This window comes from Coregonus lavaretus (genome assembly GCF_964263955.1).
Source record: "Coregonus lavaretus genome assembly, chromosome: 5".
Classification (NCBI taxonomy): Eukaryota; Metazoa; Chordata; class Actinopteri; order Salmoniformes; family Salmonidae; genus Coregonus; species Coregonus lavaretus.
Window position 1 is genome coordinate 73,822,379 of NC_139992.1, and position 20,194 is coordinate 73,842,572.

General features: G+C 43.0%; 2 protein-coding genes across 5 annotated transcripts in view; one reads left to right on the forward strand and one right to left on the reverse strand.

Annotated features, from left to right (window-relative positions):
* slc35a5 (solute carrier family 35 member A5) lies at window positions 1-12,492 on the forward strand. Of its 4 annotated transcripts, none has more exons than XM_084162089.1 (10): window positions 1-35; window positions 1,316-1,495; window positions 1,578-1,676; window positions 1,810-1,943; window positions 2,025-2,092; window positions 2,895-3,083; window positions 3,268-3,474; window positions 3,642-3,769; window positions 4,155-4,423; window positions 10,908-12,492. In XM_084162089.1, coding segments are annotated over exons 1-10 (1,344 nt in total). In that variant the 5' UTR covers window positions 1-34; the 3' UTR covers window positions 10,977-12,492. The 4 variants fall into 4 exon arrangements, with proteins under 4 accessions (XP_084018215.1, XP_084018216.1, XP_084018214.1 ...); XM_084162090.1 differs by having other exon boundaries at window positions 2-80; XM_084162088.1 differs by having other exon boundaries at window positions 2-80; window positions 1,810-2,092.
* The window catches only part of ccdc80 (coiled-coil domain containing 80), a 26,503-nt gene continuing 18,774 nt past the window's right edge, over window positions 12,466-20,194 (reverse strand). Inside the window, exons 8-9 of the mRNA XM_084162086.1 lie at window positions 15,087-15,170; window positions 12,466-13,747 (exon numbers count right to left, since the gene is read on the reverse strand). Of these exons, the coding sequence (XP_084018212.1) occupies window positions 13,428-13,747; window positions 15,087-15,170 (404 nt within the window). The 3' untranslated portion in view covers window positions 12,466-13,427. The remainder of the gene's footprint in view (window positions 13,748-15,086; window positions 15,171-20,194) is intronic.

Consider the following 20,194-nt stretch of genomic DNA (forward strand, 5'->3'; position numbering starts at 1 on the left):
GCGCGCGTCCAGGGCTACCAGGAAGCAAACACGAAGTAAGTTGATGATCTACAATGTGTAGACAGAGAGCTGTAGAAAAGGTACGATTTCTATTAGCTAAGTATTAACTCTTAGTTTTTGTTGAATTTTAACACCAGGATGTCGTAGCCTACTCTTCATAGAGAAACTCTAGTTTTTGTGGACAGATTCGAGGGAGTGACACAGGCAGTGCTCGACACTACACAGTGCTGTGTGCGATGTTTACATTCTTGAGACACCACCATGCGATCAAGCAGCTGGAAATGAAGCTAGTTAGCTAACTAATGTATCTAGCTGTACTAGCTAATTGCTATTGTGGGGACTGACAGTTTATGTGAACAATCACAATATAGCTTGATAAATGTATGACTTCTAGGCTAACTAACTATCCCTTTTAGTTTATGATAGGCGTTTGATGACGTGCCCATACACCTGCATTAGCTAGTATAGCTCTGCCTGCATGAACTGTTAACAGATTGTCTTAAAGTACAGTAAGCCTATTGCCATTACATATTGCCATTGCCTTTGCATTAGGCTATATGCAAACATGCCATGCACACATTAGTCTTCATATACAACTTGTCCTATAACAGGGTGTTTCATGCAAATTTAGCATGACCTCTATTCATAATTTAAAATAACCACAATGTAACCTTTTGTCCATTTGTTGTTTTTGTAAACACTGAACATTACTTTAGCAACCATTTCAGCTAATGTAATAATAACTGCAGTTGAACTGTGTTCCTGTACTCTGGAAGAAAATCCTCTGTGTGTGTCTCTTGTGTTTGGCCCTGTCTTTGTCTGTTCATGGCTCTCACATGCTTCTAATCAGCTTGACAAACAGGAAGACTCTGCGGAGAGGTGATAACCGTGGCTACTTTAAGGACAACACTAGTTACTGTATATAGCCTAGGTGATGTCCTGTGGCTTGAGAGAGGAGCAGAATAGCTAGACCTGTTTGGGATGTTGTGTTAGTAGAGGGAGAGTGGGAGGAGTTAAATGTGGCTACTATCTAGGCCTAAATGTACTGCTGTAGTCAACTGTATGGAGAGTGACCTGAAACTAGCAGGGTTAGATAGGGTGGGTTAGGCTGTGAACAGTTTCTCTCAGCACTGGGGTGTGTGCTGCGGACAGTGAAGGCCTAGCTTACTGCTGTTGTCTTTGTTTTCTCTGCTCTTACTGTTTCTCTTCTTTTGTTTCTTATTTCCCACCTCTGCGTGCTCTGCCTACATGTCGGCTCTTGGCCTGCACTCATATACCAGCTTACAGTGGTATTGTTTTGTTGTGTGTGTTTCAGTGAGCCAGGAGCCCTGCGTGTGTGTGACCCCAGCCTCAGCCATGGCGTGCTGCCGGCTCAGCTCCAGACTGTGTCCCAGCCTGTGCTCCCGCTCCTCAGCGTACACTCTGGCCCTGGGCTTGGGCTTCGTCACCCTGGGCTCCTCCCGCATCCTGCTGCTCAAGTTCTCTGTCAACGCACGTTAGTACTACATTGTCATTTATGGACTTCAGTTTGAATCAATGTTTTTATGTAACTGTTTTTTCTCTTCTTTGACCTGTAGAGAACAAGTATGACTTCCTCCCTGCGTCTGTCAACCTGCTGGCGGAGGGGCTCAAGCTGCTCTTCTGTCTTGGCATGTCTCTCAGAGTCATGGTCAGAGGTAAGAGATGGGCACTGAGGGAGATGACACCATCTTGTCCAATGTCCTAATTCAGCATGTTTAGAATTGTTGTTGTCGAGCAAGAAAGTACATGAGAGAAGGGAAATTAGAGATGAAAGTGTATGTATTCCAGAGGGTCGTTCATGTCGAGAGCTGGGCTGCTCCTCGGGCTCTGCCTTCCTGAGTTTCATGAAGTGGTCCATTCCCGCCTTCCTTTACTTTCTGGATAACCTCATCATCTTCTACGTCATGACCTACCTACAGCCTGTGAGTTTATTAATAACACACTGCAGTGTCCTAAATGCCCATGTTAAAGCCTCAGTTGTCTCTGATTCCTTTCCCCCTCAGGCCATGGCAGTGTTGTTCTCCAACTTTGTCATCCTGACCACAGCCATCCTGTTCAGAGTTGTGCTGAAGTAAGTCACAGTTTTGTTCTGGACATGGTGTTCTGTACTGGGCCTATATGTTTGTTTACATAGCTGATAGTGGCACTCGAGGTATAAGTTTCCCCTAATGACCGGTCTAGGATCAGCTTACCCTGCCACAACCCTAACCAATGCAGATGTTTTTATCTCACTATCAAATCATTTCTGGGTAACAATTAAGTACCTTACTGTGATTGTTTTCTATTAAAATGGTCAAAAAGAAACAAAAATAGCTTCTCAGCAAGGAGCAATTTAGCTAGGACTGTCTGGGAGTGGTGAGGGGAAAACTAGCTGTTATTGGTAGAGAGGTTTGGTACTCTTTCTTATTGGTCTATTAACACATTTACCTCCTTGTGATGTCACTAGACAGTTCAAAACTACATCCCACCACAACTGGCTGAAATTTCAGGCGGTCTTTTCAAACAGCTCTTACACTAAAAGGGCATTATCATTTTCACAGTATTATTCCAACCTTGTAGTGTGGAAATGTATATAAAACACAGGAAAATTGTGTTTTTGACAGCACTGGTCAAGCTGGAATCCGTACTTTGTGAAACTGGCACGACCGTTTGCGATATTACAACAAAAGTTATTTCAAACAACAAATACTGTTTTGTTTTTTTACCACAAAACTGGATGCTCCACTCTTCCGTTACATTAAACAAAACAAAAACAATAACAGCTTGAACCATTATGGAGGAAAAATCTTAAACAGATTTCAGATCAGCATTTAGGGTCAGCCTATTTCGATGGGCTCATCTCTGACCGCTGCCATTCCCCTCCTCTCCCCTAGGAGACGCCTGTCCTGGGTGCAGTGGGCCTCCCTGGTCATCCTCTTCCTGTCCATTGTCTCCTTGACGATGGGGTCGGGAGGCAGCCAACTGGCCATAGCGATGCCGGGCCTCCACCCCAGCCCCCTCTCCCCACCCACCAACAGCTGCCTGCTCTACACACAGCTAGAGGAGCAACGAAGGAACGACAGGTTGGCAGAGGGCTGGATGGGAGGGAAGGAGGAAGGGAGGCAGTCTGTGGAATTCAGCACTCCTCTGTACAGTGTCCGTATTAGGACATCTTCACACATCCTACATGACACCACAAGTCTTCTTTCCCTGTCAATAAGTCAGTCTAAGTCAGTGTTCCTGCTGTCTCCTCTCCCTCCCTTCCAGTAACTCCAGCACATGGAGCTCAGTGCTGCCGGGGCAGGCTGAGGCGTGGCGGGGGAGGCTGATGAGGACCCTGCGCTCCCTGGGCATGGGTCACGTCCTCCTGGTGCTCCAGTGTTTTATCTCCTCTATGGCCAACATCTACAACGAGAAGATCCTCAAGGAGGGAGACCAGCTCCAAGAGAGCATCTTCATCCAGAACAGCAAACTGTAAGAACTCATGTGAATGTTGGCACACACATGCATGAATGCAGACATATGACACACTCACATATGCACATAGCTTCCAAACATCCCAATAACCACCAACTACACACAAACAAAAACACACCCACCCACACCCCATCTCAGTCTAAAATCTATGTATGTGGTTGCAGGTACATGTTTGGCATGCTGTTCAACGGTCTGACTCTGGGTCTAGGGGGCGAGGCGAGGGGTCTAACCATCCACTGTGGCCTCTTCTACGGTCACAACGTCTACTCACTTGCACTGGTGCTGGTCACTGGTAGGCCACACATACACACTGAATTAATCCCATACATTGCAAAGGACTGGTTCATTCATTAGCATGAATAGGTACAGTATATACTGTGTATATAATATATGCATTATTATTGATACACTATTCATGACTAATATATTGATCCATTATTCCTGACAGTTAGGGCCTGTTGGTGGCATTCATCCTGAGGCTGATTATTAGGAATGCATTATTATTGATACATCATTATCAATATAAACATTATTATTAATACATTACATAATTTATCAGTAGCTGCCCTGGGCCTGTCAGTGGCGTTCATCCTGAGGTTGATTATTGTAAATGCATTATTATTGATATATCATTATCAGTATATACATTATTAATATATCAAATGTTTTATCCCTAGCTGCCCTGGGCCTGTCGGTGGCGTTCATCCTGAAGTTCAGAGACAACATGTTCCACGTGCTGACAGGCCAGATCACTACAGTCCTGGTCACGGCCCTGTCCCTTTTCCTCTTTGACTTCCACCCCTCGCTGGACTTCTTCCTGCAGGCACCCGTGGTGCTGCTCGCCATCTTTGTCTACAACGCCAGCCGGCCCAAAGATCCTGAGTACGGCCTACAGCGTGAGAAGCTACGTGTCATAAACGGAGAGGTGCTGCAGAGGTCGCGAGGGGTGAGGACATGCTTGAATGTATACAGTGCATTCGGAAAGCATTCAGACCCCTTGACTTTTTCCAAATTTGGTTACGTTACAGCCGTATTCTAAAATTCATTAAATTGTTTTTTTCTCCCCCTCATCAGTCTACGCACAATACCCCATAATGACGAAGCAAAAACAGGTTTTTAGACATTTTTGCAAATGTATTAATTTACAAAATTATTCAGACCCTTTACTCAGTACTTTGTTGAAGCACCTTTGGCAGCGATTACAGCCTCAAGTCTTCTTGGGTATGATGCTACAGGCTTGGCACACCTGTATTTGGGGAGTTTCTCCCATTCTTCTCTGCAGATCCTCTCAAGCTCTGTCAGGTTGGATGGGCAGCGTTGCTGCACAGCTATTTTCAGGTCTCTCCAGAGATGTTCGATCGGGTTCAAGTCCGGGCTCTGGCTGGGACACTCAAGGACATTCAGAGACTTGTCCCGAAGCCACTCCTGCGTTGTCTTGGCTGTGCGCTTAGGGTCATTGTCCTGTTGGAAGGTGAACCTTCGCCCCAGTCTGAGGTCCTGAGCGCTCTGGAGCAGGTTTCCGTCAAGGATCTCTCTGTACTTTGCTCCGTTCATCTTTCCCTCGATCCTGACTAGTCTCCCAGTCCCTGCCGCTGGAAAACATCCCCACACCATGATGCTGCCACCACCATGCTTCACCTTAAGGATGGTACCAGGTTTCCTCCAGACGTGACGCTTCAGGCCAAAGAGTTCAATCTTGGTTTCATCAGACCAGAGGATCTTGTTTCTCATGGCCTGTGAGTCCTTTAGCTGCCTTTTGGCAAACTCCAAGCAGGCTGTCATGTTCCTTTTTACTGAGGAGTGCCTTCCATCTGGCCACTCTACCATAAAGGCCTGATTGGTGGAGCGCTGCAGAGATGATTGTCCTACAGGAAGGTTCTCCCATCTCCACAGAGGAACTCTAGAGCTCTGTCAGAGTGACCATCGGATTCTTGGTCACCTCCCTGACCAAGGCCCTTCTCCCCCGATTGCTCAGTTTGGCCGAGTGGCCAGCTCTAGGAAGAGTCTTGGTGGTTCCAAACTTCTTCCATTTAAGAATGATGGAGGCCACTGTGTTCTTGGGGACCTTCAATGCTGCAGACATTTTTTGGTACCCTTCCCCAGATATGTGCCTCGACACAATCCTGTCTCGGAGCACTACGGACAATTCCTTCGACCTCATGGCTTGTTTTTTGTTCTGACATGCACTGTCAATTGTGGGACCTTATATAGACAGGTGTGTGCCTTTCCAAATAATGTCCAATCAATTGAATTGACCACAAGTGGACTCCAATCAAGTTGTAGAAACATCTCAAGGATGATCAATGGAAACAGGATGCACCTGAGCTCATTTCGAGTCTCATAGCAAAGGGTTTTAATACTTATGTGAATAAGGTGTGTATATATATATATATTTTTTAATACATTTGCAAATAAAATCTAAACCTGTTTTTGCGTTCATTTTGGGGTATTGTGTGTTGATTGATGAGGAAAATGTTTTATTTAATCAATTTTAGAATAAGGCTTTAACGTAACAAAGTGGAAAAAAAGTCAAGGGGTCTGAATACTTTCCGAATGCACTTAGAGTATGATGATCACACACACACACACACACACAACACGGAAATCTATACACACAGGCACTCAAACATAAACACAACCCACTCTCACACATATACAGTGCGACACAGGCAAACACACATACACACAGAGACTGCTCTATGTGAGGGCAGCCATGATTCACATTTGTGTGTAATATGATTTAGACTGTGGGGAAACTAATGTGATTCTGTGTAATGAACAGAGTTTAGATTCCCACCACAGCCTTAGCCCTGGGTAACTGCATTAGATTTTTTTAAATTGGGTTGGTTAGAGTATGATGATCAATGGGAGGTTCTCGATCTATGGAGGCTTTGTGAGGACACGCTCTGTGTGGAAGTTGCCTGTAGACATAGATATAGGATCAGCAAACCTTCCCCAAATCCTTAAGGTGCAAATGGCTATTAGGTAAACACAGTCAGAAATGTGAAAGGGTAGTGACATTACATAGACTGTGTTGTGAGAATCCCCCCTAAGACAGGAAGCACACCAGAGCAACGGACGGTTAGTGTACTGAAAAACAGTGTGTGGCCATCCTATCGTCTCTGACCGCAGAACACCACCTCTGGCCATCAATTTCAGTTCATTTGCTGTCGATTTATACTAGGGATGGGCACGGTTAATCGAAAATCAGGATATCCAAACGGACGTTAGCATTCGATTACTTGAATGAGTGTTCATAAATTAAATTAGATTATCCTTGTGACATTGTTACCTACAAGGATATACCATGTGATTTTAAACACTTAATTTAATAGAACAACAAACTTTTGAATGTTGTTTTTATAACTGTGTGTTGCCGTTGAGCTACTGCTGTGCATTAAGCCCTCCGGTCTGCCCTGACATGGGTATGCTATTTTCTCCACTTCAAATAACAATTACTGGCGAGACCCTGACATAGTTTCCACAAGACCTGACACAGATCAATGCAAAACACTCACCAGAAAACCTTTTTGTAACAGAATCAGTTCTATCAAACTAATACAAAAATAGGAACACAAGACTTTATCGTTGGTCTTTTTACAGAAATGTTTGGTGATCGACTAGGATCACGATCGACCGGTTGGTGGCCCCTGCCCTAGCACAATACCTCAGATAACCCTTCATGGGTGGTAGACTGGAACACCTTACACTATACCTCAGATAACCCTTCATGGGTGGTAGACTGTAACCATTACACAGTACTTCAGATATCCCTCCATGGGTGGTAGACTGGAACACATTACACTATACCTCAGATAACCCTTCATGGGTGGTAGACTGTAACCCATTACACAGTACTTCAGATATCCCTCCATGGGTGGTAGACTGGAACACATTACACTATACCTCAGATAACCCTTCATGGGTGGTAGATTGGAACACATTACACAATACCTCAGATAACCCTTCATGGGTGGTAGACTGGAACCCGTTACACTATACCTCAGATAACCCTTCATGGGTGGTAGATTCAAGGCCTGGTTATTTATTCATGTTCCAGAATGTTGCATTTGACCTAATGAAACCCACGTTTAAGAGATTACATGTCACCCCCAGGAAACTCATTGGGGTTGGTAACTGTAACGAAAGGCCTACACGTTTAAGAGATTACATGTTATCCTAGGAAACCCATTGGGGGGGGGGGGGGGGTGGTAACTGTAACTGCATGTGTCTAGAGAAGAGGGTGATCGGGTGAAGCCAGCAGGGGTTGTATGAAGTAGAAGGGATTGTTTGTAGGGAGAGCGAGATGGATAGACCGCATGCCTTCAGAGAATCTGAAATAGCAGTCGCTTCTATTTAGGGAGATGGGTGGACCGCATGTCTGTCCTCAGGCTATGTGTATTAGGGTTATTAGGGTGTCCTCAGCCCCTGTCCCCCTCTCCTCTGTCCCTCTATCCCTACCTCCCTCTATCCCTCTATCCCTACCTCACTCCCTCTATCCCGTCCTCCCTCTATCCCGTCCTCCCTCCCTCCCTTCTCGTCTGGTCTGCGAGTGCCAGGCTTGATGCCCAATAGGCTGCAGGGCAGGCAGGCATGAAGACTGGTGACGGCCCAGAGCCAGAGAGGAGAGAGGGCAGAGGGCTTAAAAGAACACCAGCCATGGGGTGTGGAACAGAACAATACCTCTACAGAATACCATCCATGGGTTGTGGAACAGAACAGTACCTCTACAGAACACCAGCCATGGGGTGTGGAACAGAACAGTACCTGTACAGAACACCAAATCAAATCACATTTGATTGGTTGTATACACATATTTAGAAGATGTTATTGCGGGTGTAGCGAAATGCTTGTGTTCCTAGCTCCAACAGTGCAGTAATATCTAACAATTCACAACAATACACACAAATCCAGAGTCCAGAGTATAAATATATACTGAACAAAAATATAAACGCAACATGGAATGTTTCATGAGCTGAAATAAAAGATCCCAGAAGTTTTCCATACGCACAAAAAGCTTATTTCTCTCAGATTTTGTGCACACATTTGTTTACATCGCTGTTAGTGAGCATTTCTCATTTGCCAAGATAATCCATCCACCTGACAGGTGTGGCATATCAAGAAGCTGATTAAACAGCATGGTCATTACACAGGTGCACCTTGTGCTGCGGACAATAAAAGGCCACTCTAAAATGTGCAGTTTTGTCACACAACACAACGAAACAGATGTCTCAAGTTTTTAAAGGAGCATGCAATTGGCATGCTGACTGCAGGAATGTCCACCAGAGCTGTTGCCAGAGAATTCAATGTTAATTGATCTACCATAAGCCGCCTCCAACGTTGTTTTAGAGAATTTGGCAAGACATCCAACCGGCCTCACAACCGCAGACCATGTGTAACCACGCCAGCCCAGGACCTCCACATCTGGCTTCTTCACCTGCGGAATCGTTGCTTTTATATATTTTTTACACACTCTGACAACTAGCTCTCACAGTCTCATGTCAGAATTAGACGTTAATCCATGTTTTCAAATGTCACATTTTGACGTGTTTAAGATTAAGTTTAGGCATTAACTCCACATTTTTAAGGTTAGGGTTAAGTTTAGGCATTAACTCCGAATGGTTAAGATAAGGGTTAAGGTTTGGGATAGGCTTAAAACAAAAATATCAAGTAGCCTAGCGTTTAAGATCGTTGGGCGAATCCCCGAGCCCACTAGGTGAAAAATCTGTCAATGAGCCCTTGAACAACGCACTTAACCCTAATTGCTCCTGTAAGTCGCTCTGGATAAGAGCGTCTGCTAAATGACTAAAATGTCAAATGTAAATTTCTATCGCTGGATTCAAACTTGCAACCTTTGGAATACTGACTTGTATCATGGGTGACCTGGCAGCTTTACTCAGAGATAGTCAGTATAGTTATATTATCACACTACTCAGGGCCCACTGTTAGAGCTCATTCACCTGATCAGAAAGAGAGAGAGGAGGGAGAGAGAGAGAGAGAGGAGGCAGGGAGAGAGAGAGGAGGGAGAGAGCAAGAGAGAGGAGGCAGGGAGCAAGAGAGAAAGAGGAGGCAGGGAGAGAGAGAGAGGAGGCAGGGAGAGAGAGGAAGCAGGGAGAGAGAGAGCCATTGGGCTGCTTGGTCTGTCTGTCCACCACAGACTGGGGCTGGGTGGGTCCCCCTGGAACTCTTTAGCGCTTAGGACTGAGGGTCTGGGCAGAGCAGAGGGGACATAGGACATACATTACCGCAACTAGGAGTGCATCTCCATGATGTATCTACATAAAGGCCTACTCTACTCTCCTATCGCTGACACACTAACTTTATCTGCACTACATCATCACTAAACAACTAATGTAGATGGAGGCAAGGACCTTAGCTCCCTCAATCCATTACTGTACATCACATCAGTACTTTAAACATTTTGTGGTCAGCGGTTTCCAGGATATTAAAAGCATACAGCTCTGTTTAGTCATATTTTACCCTAATGGCCATTTCATACAGCTGGCTATTGATTCTGAGCTTCACTGCGTGGGTATTTGATGTATATTATTTTATTTTAACCTTTATTTTAATAGGGAAGACATACTGAGACCTAGGTCTCTTTTACAAATGTGCCCTGTATAATACAACATCAATATCCACATTACTCCTGAGTGGCGCAGTAGTCTAAGGCACTGCATCGCAGTGCTAACTGTGCCACTAGAGATCCTGGTTCGAATCCAGGCTCTGTCGCAGCCGGCCGCGACCGGGAGATTCATGGGCGGCGCACAATTGGCCCAGCGTCGTCCAGGGTAGGGGAGGGAATGGCCGGCAGGGATGTAGCTCAGTTGATAGAGCATGGCGTTTGCAACGCCAGGGTTGTGGGTTCGATTCCCACGGGGGGCCAGTATAAAAAAATATATATATATGTGTTCACTAACTGTAAGTCGCTCTGGATAAGAGCGTCTGCTAAATGACAAAAATGTAAATGTAATAAAAAAAATAAAAAGGAGTGGTTGTACCCACTGGCTGTACCACTGGTTGTACCACTAAGTTGAATGCACCAATTTGTAAGTCGCTCTGGATAAGAGCGTCTGCTAAATGACTTAAATGTTAAAATGTTATCATCTCTTTCACTGTTGCTTTTAGCCCAAAACTACGGAGAAAAGCAGCCTTCCGCTGTTTACCTCTGCATTTGCGTCATTCTGATTGGTCGAAAAAAAAAAAATCTGACTATCCGGATATCCCCAGAAATGTCCTGATATTATTTGAATAGTGAAATAATGTCAAATGCCCATCCCTAGATTCTACATGTTTTTAATCGCTGTTGTTCACCGACACCAAGCAGGTAAACGCTAACCATACCGCATCCACCCACTGCTTTCAGAAGTTCGTCTTTCTGGTGTTATTCCTCTCTAATCTCCACCATGCTTCCTTTTGTGTTTGTGTAGGATGGGGAGGAGCTGGAGAGGCTGACCAAGCCCAACACAGACAGTGAATCAGAGGAGGAGTCTCTCTAGCCACCCATTAAGACCTCATAATGGCTCAACCCTGTGAGGTCATCAGAATGCCTGGCTCTGTGACATCACAATGGACAAACTGTCAGTCCTGAATTATGACTTTTCTGTAACCTGGCCTGTGACATCATCAGCCTGTGACATCAGAATGGACATACTGTGGCTGTGTATTATGACATCAGAGTTGCTTGGCCTGTGATTTTGTTGGCCTACTGTGATTATGATGTCATAATAATTGATTGTACATCATAGATGCGGTAAAGAGGTCAATGGAACTAAACAGAAACAAGGGAAATGCCATGGAAACGCGTGGGGAAAAGATCCTGAATATCCTGACTGACCCCCAGAAAATGTTTCCTACATTTAGGCTATTGTTTATATGTGTATTTCAAACTATGTTGAGGTAAAAATCTGAGTATAATGCTTGTATGGATGTTAACCCCAATACATGTTTATGTCATCGTCACCAATCAACTGCATTGCAGTTAAAAAACGACTTTGACTACCACATGCGAGTTCTGTATGCTAGCTATGCTACCAGCTTATACGAACGGGAGTTAGCATTTAGCAGTCACTTCTTTTAAACCTGAAAAGAAACAACTTCTAAATGTTATGCTGCGAAAACAGCCAAATATATCAAAATCAAATTTTTGTAACCAAATTGTGTGCCTGTTCACATTTATCCACTTTGTTAGATCAGATTTGTTGAATGTGCGCTAATCCGGCGTCCTTCCATCCCCCATGGGCTGCGTTCCATGGTCCTCTTTACCGCATCTATTAAAAAATATGCTTGTTTGTGTATGAATATGTTATACAAATAATATTGTAATGGAAGAAATGCTAAATATACAATTTTGTATATGTTATTGTATTTAAAATAATGCTATTGCTGTTATTGACACACTGGCAAAGCTGTCATATATTGAGAAGTTAATATCTGCCGGTTATGATCTTATTTTGTCTCTTTTTTTCAAAAGCAGAGTTGTTGTTTTTTGCGTTATGTTGGTGGCTAATAAGAAATCTACTCCAGGCTGTTGGACCGTTGAGAGCTAAATTAATTTGTCTTTCTGATGGCCAACCACTCAGTTTGTCTTATCATTATTAAGCGCTTACAAAGACCATACAGTACCAGCACAAGGACCATGTGATTTGCTCTGGTCTCAGTCCATGTTATGTTCAGAAAATCTGATGGTAAAACATGTAAGATTGTGTTTTACATTACACACTGAAAAATAACTGCCTTCTCTAGTGGTTTACATGTGTTCAACTGTGTTACTCCTCTCCTATGCATGCTTATTGTGCCATATAATTTACACTTCTACCTTGTATTCAAAAAAGTTTATTGTGGAGTTAAGTTTATGAAATCAGTAGAATTATGTTGTATACATTTAAGGCAATTTACACCTGGTTCCTTACATGACCATTATTATGATACAGTGCATAATTACTATTTTTCTAACACAAAACAGTCAACAGATTACCAAATGAACATTAAAAACTACTGCCAAAAATAACATAATTTGTCTAGGTTACTGACTGTATTTTCCCATTCTGTTGATCTGAGTTGTCATGTTCAAATTGAACCAACAGGGGGAGGTGTAGCATAATATATGTTTACTGTGTGCATAGATAACTTTTGACTAGACGCTTATACAAAGTACTGAGATGTGTATTACCTCAGAGAAACTGTTGATAGTAAACAAAGTTTTATTTGTAAAGCACAATGGAGTATAAATATGAACAGTATGTAGCAACAGGAAACTTTACAAAAGAGAAATAAAGTTGAAAATAATCTTAGAAACGGACAGTTATAGCTCTGATATAGCCTCAAATAAAACTTCCTCAAATAGAAAATCCAATAAATACAAAAGTTTTGACTTATCTTTACGCTTGTATCTACAATAAGGTCCAGACTGTGGAAGTCTAAATGAAAATTTGGTCAGGAATGGAATTGAAGTAGACTGAAAGAAAATTTGAAATGTTGAAAAACTGTTGATTGTAATTCTTAATACACAACAACAAGACTGATATAAAGAGAGATTGAGATTGATGACATCACTATCCAATCCTTTATTTCCTTCTAGTTCAAAACCAGGAAGTACAGAGCTAACCCCTGACCCTTTAACCCTGTGCATAAACTTCCTGAAAACACAATCCACTAATAGGAGGCGAGACAAAGTTTATACTCATGCCCGTCACACACACACACACGCCCAATTTTAATGAAATTCCTTTCCCCTACCCCTAGATACTTACTGCTAACTTGTAGATCTGATTCAAGCAACATGGTGGAAATCCCATCTAGACTACCAGAGGGCTTGCGTACACCTATCTGATCCATTCAAATCTACAAAAGGCCATCAAGAAGCATCTACGAGATTAGGCAACATACCCTTTAGAAGCCATATCATTGCTGATAGACTATTGACTATTGACACCCTCTCCCCGCCCCCTTTAGTAACCGTATCCCTGGTGATAAGCGTCCTGGTAACCGTCATAGCCATTGTGATGGTACCCGTAGCCCCCGTACTCGTCTTCGGGGCAGCGCATTCCCAGCGACTGCTGGATGGCCATCTCCTGCCTGCGGAGCTGCATGGAGTCCACCAGGTCATAGATGTTGGCCATGGACCACATGGGGCTCGGGTACCACGACTTGACGTTGCCGTCCTTGCCCACCAGCAGCATGGAGAAGTACTCTGGGCTGATCTGGAAGTAGTTGCGGATGTCTTTGACTAGGGCGGCTGAGAGGCCCTCACGCTCCACAGTGGCACTGCCTGGAAGAGGGAGAGAGCGATGGAGAGAGTCAGTCAATAGGCTTTTGTATGTTTGATTTCTTTGACTAAAGAGGCGAAGGCATTCTCGCTCCACGGCCAAGCTGCATCTCTAGAGTTAGAAAGGATTAGATTGTGTTAATACGGCTATGGAATAATTGTATTTAATATTATCCATTTGATGTGAAAGTGTGTGTGGATTCATTTTGTTGTCTTTTGAAGGTTCTGCTCAATTCAACACCTCTGCTCCAGCCCTTGGCCCCATCATCTTCCCCTGCAAAACTACCACTTCACTCAAGGAAAGTAGTGATGGGTATTCCGAGTCTTTTCGGTGAGCCGGATCATTTGACTCCGTTCAGCTAAGAGACCTTAATTTGGCTCCCAAATAGCTCTTTGTTCAGTAGTGCTTCAAAATACCAAATCCAATACGTAAAGCCTAAAATGTTGCCTGCAATTATGTCACATCGTGATATGCAAGTACAATTTTTACCTGATCATTTCTACCTGACCAAATTATTAGATGAACTGCAAAGAAATGAATAAAAAAATGGAATGCACTGCAAAAATACGTATGGACCAGAATGAGGCTCTCTCCTCACTATCAATTTTTACTGCAGTGAGGAATTACAATCTTCAGAGAATGTTTTTATAATGTATCTGCAGATAATTGTTGTCGGGAGCTCAAAAACCAGTGGTAATAGTGTGTAAATGAGGGAGCCAATTGAATGGCTCTTTCACAGATGCAATTCGGTTCCCGACGTTCAACAAAAAGATCAGTTCAAAAAGAGCTGTTCGTTCGCGAACGACCCAACACTAAAGGAAAAGTCCCCAAAGAGCACATAGGAATACTATTTGGCAGGCTAGAGAAATTAAAGGGAGGGTTTACATATTTCCTCCATAACACTCCGGCCACAGGAGCTGTCTGCGTGCATGTGCAGCTGTGAGGAGTGTATGGATAGAGGGCCTTGTGTGTGGTGTAGGCAGCAGCATCAGCATGTTTTTTTAGGTTGGGTCCCCTACCACAGAGGATACATCAAACAGGTTGCATGGAGAGGTAGCATGGAGAGAATTTACAGAAGAAGCAGCTGGGCTATAGGGACTTGGACTGGGGGAGACAGCAGGAGTTAGGGCTGAGGCTGGGCTACCTACCTGCTGTGTCAATAAAACAACATCAGAAATTCAACATCATGGCTGTATGAACTGAAGATGAAACAAAACATAACACACACACAGCCCCATTGACCTTCCACTTGTTTTGTTTTGTTTTGTTTCATCTTCATGCAGCCATTTCCCATATGCAGGATGATACACATAGGTGGTGCGGAGACAACAGGGTTCTTACCGTTGATTGGATAGAGCTCTAGGACTCCTCCCTGGTCCACTGCCTCCATGCCGACCAGCTTCAGGATGGAGATGTGTCTCAGGCCTGGGTCACCATGGAAACCACCACCACACAGACAAACACACAGCAGAGAGGACATAATAGGACATTAGAACAACAAAATACCCAACAACAACAACAACCTGCAACATCAAGTCAAAGGTGTCCAACCGAGCACCTAAGTCAGGGTTCTTCAACCTGTGGAAAAGATAAGGAAGGGAAGCACTGCTAGGATTAAATTGTAGATCTTCGTTGATTGAAGGTGCTCTTTAGTAAGAGAGAAACCTGTAGAGCTACTGAGTTTTGAGCAAGCCTTGCAGTAACACATACCTGATTCAACTAAGTATGGTCCAGAGAGAATATTTCAGTTGTCAGGTGTGTTATTGCAGGTCTGGATTGAAAACCTGCACACCCAGTAGGTCTCCACACTCTTAGAAAAGTAGAACCATATAAGGTTCTTCGGTTTGTCCCCATAGGGGAATCCTTTTTGGTGCTAGGTAGAACCCTTTGCAGATAAATAGTTCTACCTAGAACCCTATATGAAGGGTTCTTTCTAGAACCCTGTATAATGGTTCTACCATGAACCCTTTTATAATCTAAAGGTTCTTCCTAGAACCCTCTATGAACAGTTCCACCAGCCTCATTAGCCTTTAAAATTAAACTCTTTATGACAATACATTTCCCATAACATAACTAAGGCCTTTCTTTGAGGGCCTAGTTATACCCTAACACAGTGGTGTTAGGAAACTCCAGGTATACAGGCCACATTAGGCCTGCAAGTCACATTATGCTGGCTTGTAAAGTGATATGTAATTCATATTGGAATCCAGCAAGAGGATATCAAACATGGTAGGGACAATTTATAACCAAGACTACCAAAATCATCTGAACTGGAACAGACATTTCAGTAACATGTGCAATAAGTCCAACTACTAACAGACTGGATTAGTTTAGAAAAATGTATGTTATTTATCTTGGTGTAGTATAAGATTAATCCACCAATCAATATACATGCAAAAACACAGATATTGAAACACACAATTCTGAAAATCAACCTGCAATAGAGCATGCTGGGAAATATGATAATGATGGGCATATGGTTTTAAGTGTTTTACTCTACACAGAGTAAAATTGACACACTCACAATCAACTCCAGTTATTAACACCAACACTGAAGTTCTCGTACACCACTGATTGTTAGTTGTTTTTTTTTTGCGCTTTGGTGCTATTTTCATGTGGTGAATTTTCAAAACTCTTAGAACAAAACTCCAAACTGGTAATGCAGCCAGTCTTACATTCAAAACCTTTCATTGTGCATTCATTTTGTTTGCAGACATCTTTCACCCCACAACCATTAATCAAAAATATAAGTTTACTGTGAAATATAATGAGTACATTGGTTTAATCACCAAAACACAACATAATGACATCTTCTCAATTTAGTTATTTTAACAACCAGTTAATCCAATAGCAACAAATTTAAGACACGTTTCAAAATTGCCTTTTTGAATGTCGTATGCTACAGCACATTAAATTACAGTACATTACACTGTTTTCACATTAGGCAATACACTTGCACTACCCATTACAATTTACTCAACATCATATCATTTCTATCCCATGTGTGATCAAAGGTGTAATCATTGAAGAGATCTTTCACAATGTAATCAAATGACAGAAAGGAAAGAAACAATGTTTAGCACGCATTCGTGCATCCCGGAAAAACCTTTTGGCATGGCGATTCCTAGCCTAAAATAGGTCTGGATTGAAATCTTTGCATGCCTCATCCATGGCCTGAAGGAGGATAGTACGCTTAGAGTTCCTATTTTGTTGCATTACAACCTGTAATTTAAATGGATTTTTATTTGGAATTCATGTAATGGACATACACAAAATAGTCCAAATTGGTGAAGTGAAATTAAAAAAATAACTTGTTTCAAAAAATTCTAAGAAATAAATAACAGAAAAGTGGTGCGTGCATATTCACCCCCGTTGCTATGAAGCCCCTAAATAAGATCTGGTGCAACCAATTACCTTCAGAAGTCACATAATTAGTTAAATAAAGTCCACCTGTGTGCAGTCTAAGTGTCACATGATCTGTCACATGATCTCAGTATATATACACCTGTTCTGAAAGGCCCCAGAGTCTGCAACACCACTAAGCAAGCGGCACCACCAAGCAAGCGGCACCATGAAGACCAAGGAGCTCTCCAAACAGGTCAGGGACAAAGTTGTGGAGAAGTACAGATCAGGGTTGGGTTATAAAATAATATCTGAAACTTTGAACATCCCACGGAGCACCATTAAATCCATTATAAAAAAAATGGAAAGGATATGGCACCACAACAAACCTGCCAAGAGAGGGCCGTCCACCAAAATTCACGGACTAGGCAAGGAGGGCATTAATCAGAGAGGCAACAAAGAGACCAAAGATAACCCTGAAGGAGCTGCAAAGCTCCACAGCGGAGATTTGAGTAGCTGTCCATAGGACCACTTTAAGCTGTACACTCCACAGAGCTGGGCTTTACGGAAGAGTGGCCAGAAAAAAAGCCATTGCTTAAAGAACAAAATAAGCAAACACGTTTAGTGTTCGCCAAAAGGCATGTGGGAGACTCCCCAAACATATGGAAGAAGGTACTCTGGTCAGATGAGACTAAAATTGAGCTTTTTGACCATCAAGGAAAACGCTATGTCTGGCGCAAACCCAACACCTCTCATCACCCCGAGAACACCATCCCCACAGTGAAGCATGGTGGTGGCAGCATCATGCTGTGGGGATGCTTTTCATCGGCAGGGACTGGGAAACTGGTCAGAATTGAAGGAATGATGGATGGCGGTAAATACAGGGAAATTCTTGAGGGAGATCTGTTTCAGTCTTCCAGAGATTTGAGACTGGGACGGAGGTTCACCTTCCAGCAGGACAATGACCCTAAGCATACTGCTAAAGCAACACTCGAGTGGTTTAAGGGGAAACATTTAAATGTCTTGGAATGGCCTAGTCAAAGCCCAGACCTCAATCCAATTGAGAATCTGTGGTATGACTTAAAGATTGCTGTACACCAGCGGAACCCATCCAACTTGAAGGAGCTGTAGCACTTTTGCCTTGAAGAATGGGCAAAAATCATAGTGGCTAGATGTGCCAAGCTTATAGAGACATACCCCAAGAGACTTGCAAAGTATTGACTTTGGGTGGGTGAATAGTTATGCACGCTCAAGTTTTCTGTTTTTCTGTCTTATTTCTTGGTTGTTTCAAAGTGGTAGGCATGTTGTGTAAATCAAATGATACAAACCCCAAAAAAATGTGTAATGTGAAATATTTATTTCTAGATGAAACACTGATTAAGTGTGGTGAGAAAGTGACTATGATTTTGGGTGTTGTACTTAGTCAATTGAAAATGTGCCTAGAGTTTTAGAAACAACTGCCTTTTTTAGTCTGACCTATTTTTTGTATTAAGAGTTGTGAAAATGTACCACATACTTGTGAAAATTGTACCCAAGCGATAAAAAAACGCAAAGGGCTATATTCAATCAGATCTGCTTTAGCCGACATCTGCATAGCAGTTGTTTTAACGTGTCGGAGGTGGAACTGCTTTATAGCTGTCAAATCCACAAGTCGCATTAACAGGAATCCCATGCAGCCTTATTGACAAGTTCGAACACTGGAATGTGAAATGTAATCTATACCTCGATTAGGATGATATAAATCCTCATTATTTAGTTTAATGATTTTTCAATTTGAGCGTAATTACTTCTATACAGCCTACACTTTCTCGTTCTGAACTTCTAACGTGAGTGGGGCGGTTGTGGCTTCATGACACGTAATTCCAACACAGTTACTCCTCTGACAGTGCCAAAATATCTGCTATGTTGGTATCTGCTATCGCCGGTTAACGCTGGATCTGATTGAATCTAGGCCTAAGTTAATTTAACTTCTGAATCAACACTAGAAATGTTACACTGAAAAATCAACACTAGGTAAAACTGGCCAATTTGCTGTGTACCATACAATGCACTGCTGGTTCACTCATACTCCATTATATTCTCCTACTCTCTGCACAGTAAAATCACTGAAAATACTGAGAAATCAGAAATCATGGCAAAGTTAGCAACTATGTTAGTACTGTATATGTAAAATAATTAAGGGAATACATGCATAATATTCCCATATAGGTACAGTTTCAAACGTTCTCACACCTATCTATTTTTTTTCTCCCCAATTTCGATCTTGTCTCATTGCTGCAACTCCCTAACAGGCTCGGGAGGCGAAGGTCGAGTCATGCGTCCTCCGAAACATGACCCGCCAAACCACACTTCTTAACACCCGCCTGCTTAACCTGGAAGCCAGCCGCATCAACGTGTCAGAGGAAACACTGTTCACCTGACGACCGAGGTCAGCCTGCAGGCGCCCGGCCCGCCACAAGGAGTTGCTAGAGCGCGATGAGCCAAGTAAAGCCCCCCCGGCCAAACCCTCCCCTAACACGGACGACGCTGGTTCAATTCTGCGCCACCCTATGGGACTCCCGATCACGGCCGGTTGTGATACAGCCCGGGAACGAACCAGGGTCTGTAGTGACACCCAAGCGATAAAAGACTGCTGCACCACTTGGGAGCCCCTCACGCCTATCTTTTAAGATGACTCAAACTCCTGATGTTAAAGTTTAAACACTGAGGTAAAGACTAATGCTCAGGCACTATTTAAAAGAAAAAAATATTTACAATAAAAAAGCTTATTAATATTCAGAAGGGTTCTATGTAGAACCCTTCTTGCCTTCCAAATAATCCTTCTTGCCTTCCAAAGAATCATCAAAGAACCCTTTCTTCCAAAAACGGTCCTTATGATGTTAAAGGTTCTAGGTAGAACCCTATCCCTCTGCAAATAACCTTTTTGAAACCCTTTTTTCTAAGAGTGCAGGATCAGAGTTGGAGACTCCCCTAAAACCTGCTCTAAGTCAATCACCTGTTTCATATTAATCTCTAGTAAAGAACAAGAAAGACTCTTTAAGCTCCCAATTCACCGCTTTATTGACTACATTTCGATCCGAAACGGATCTTCGTCAGGTCAAAAAAAC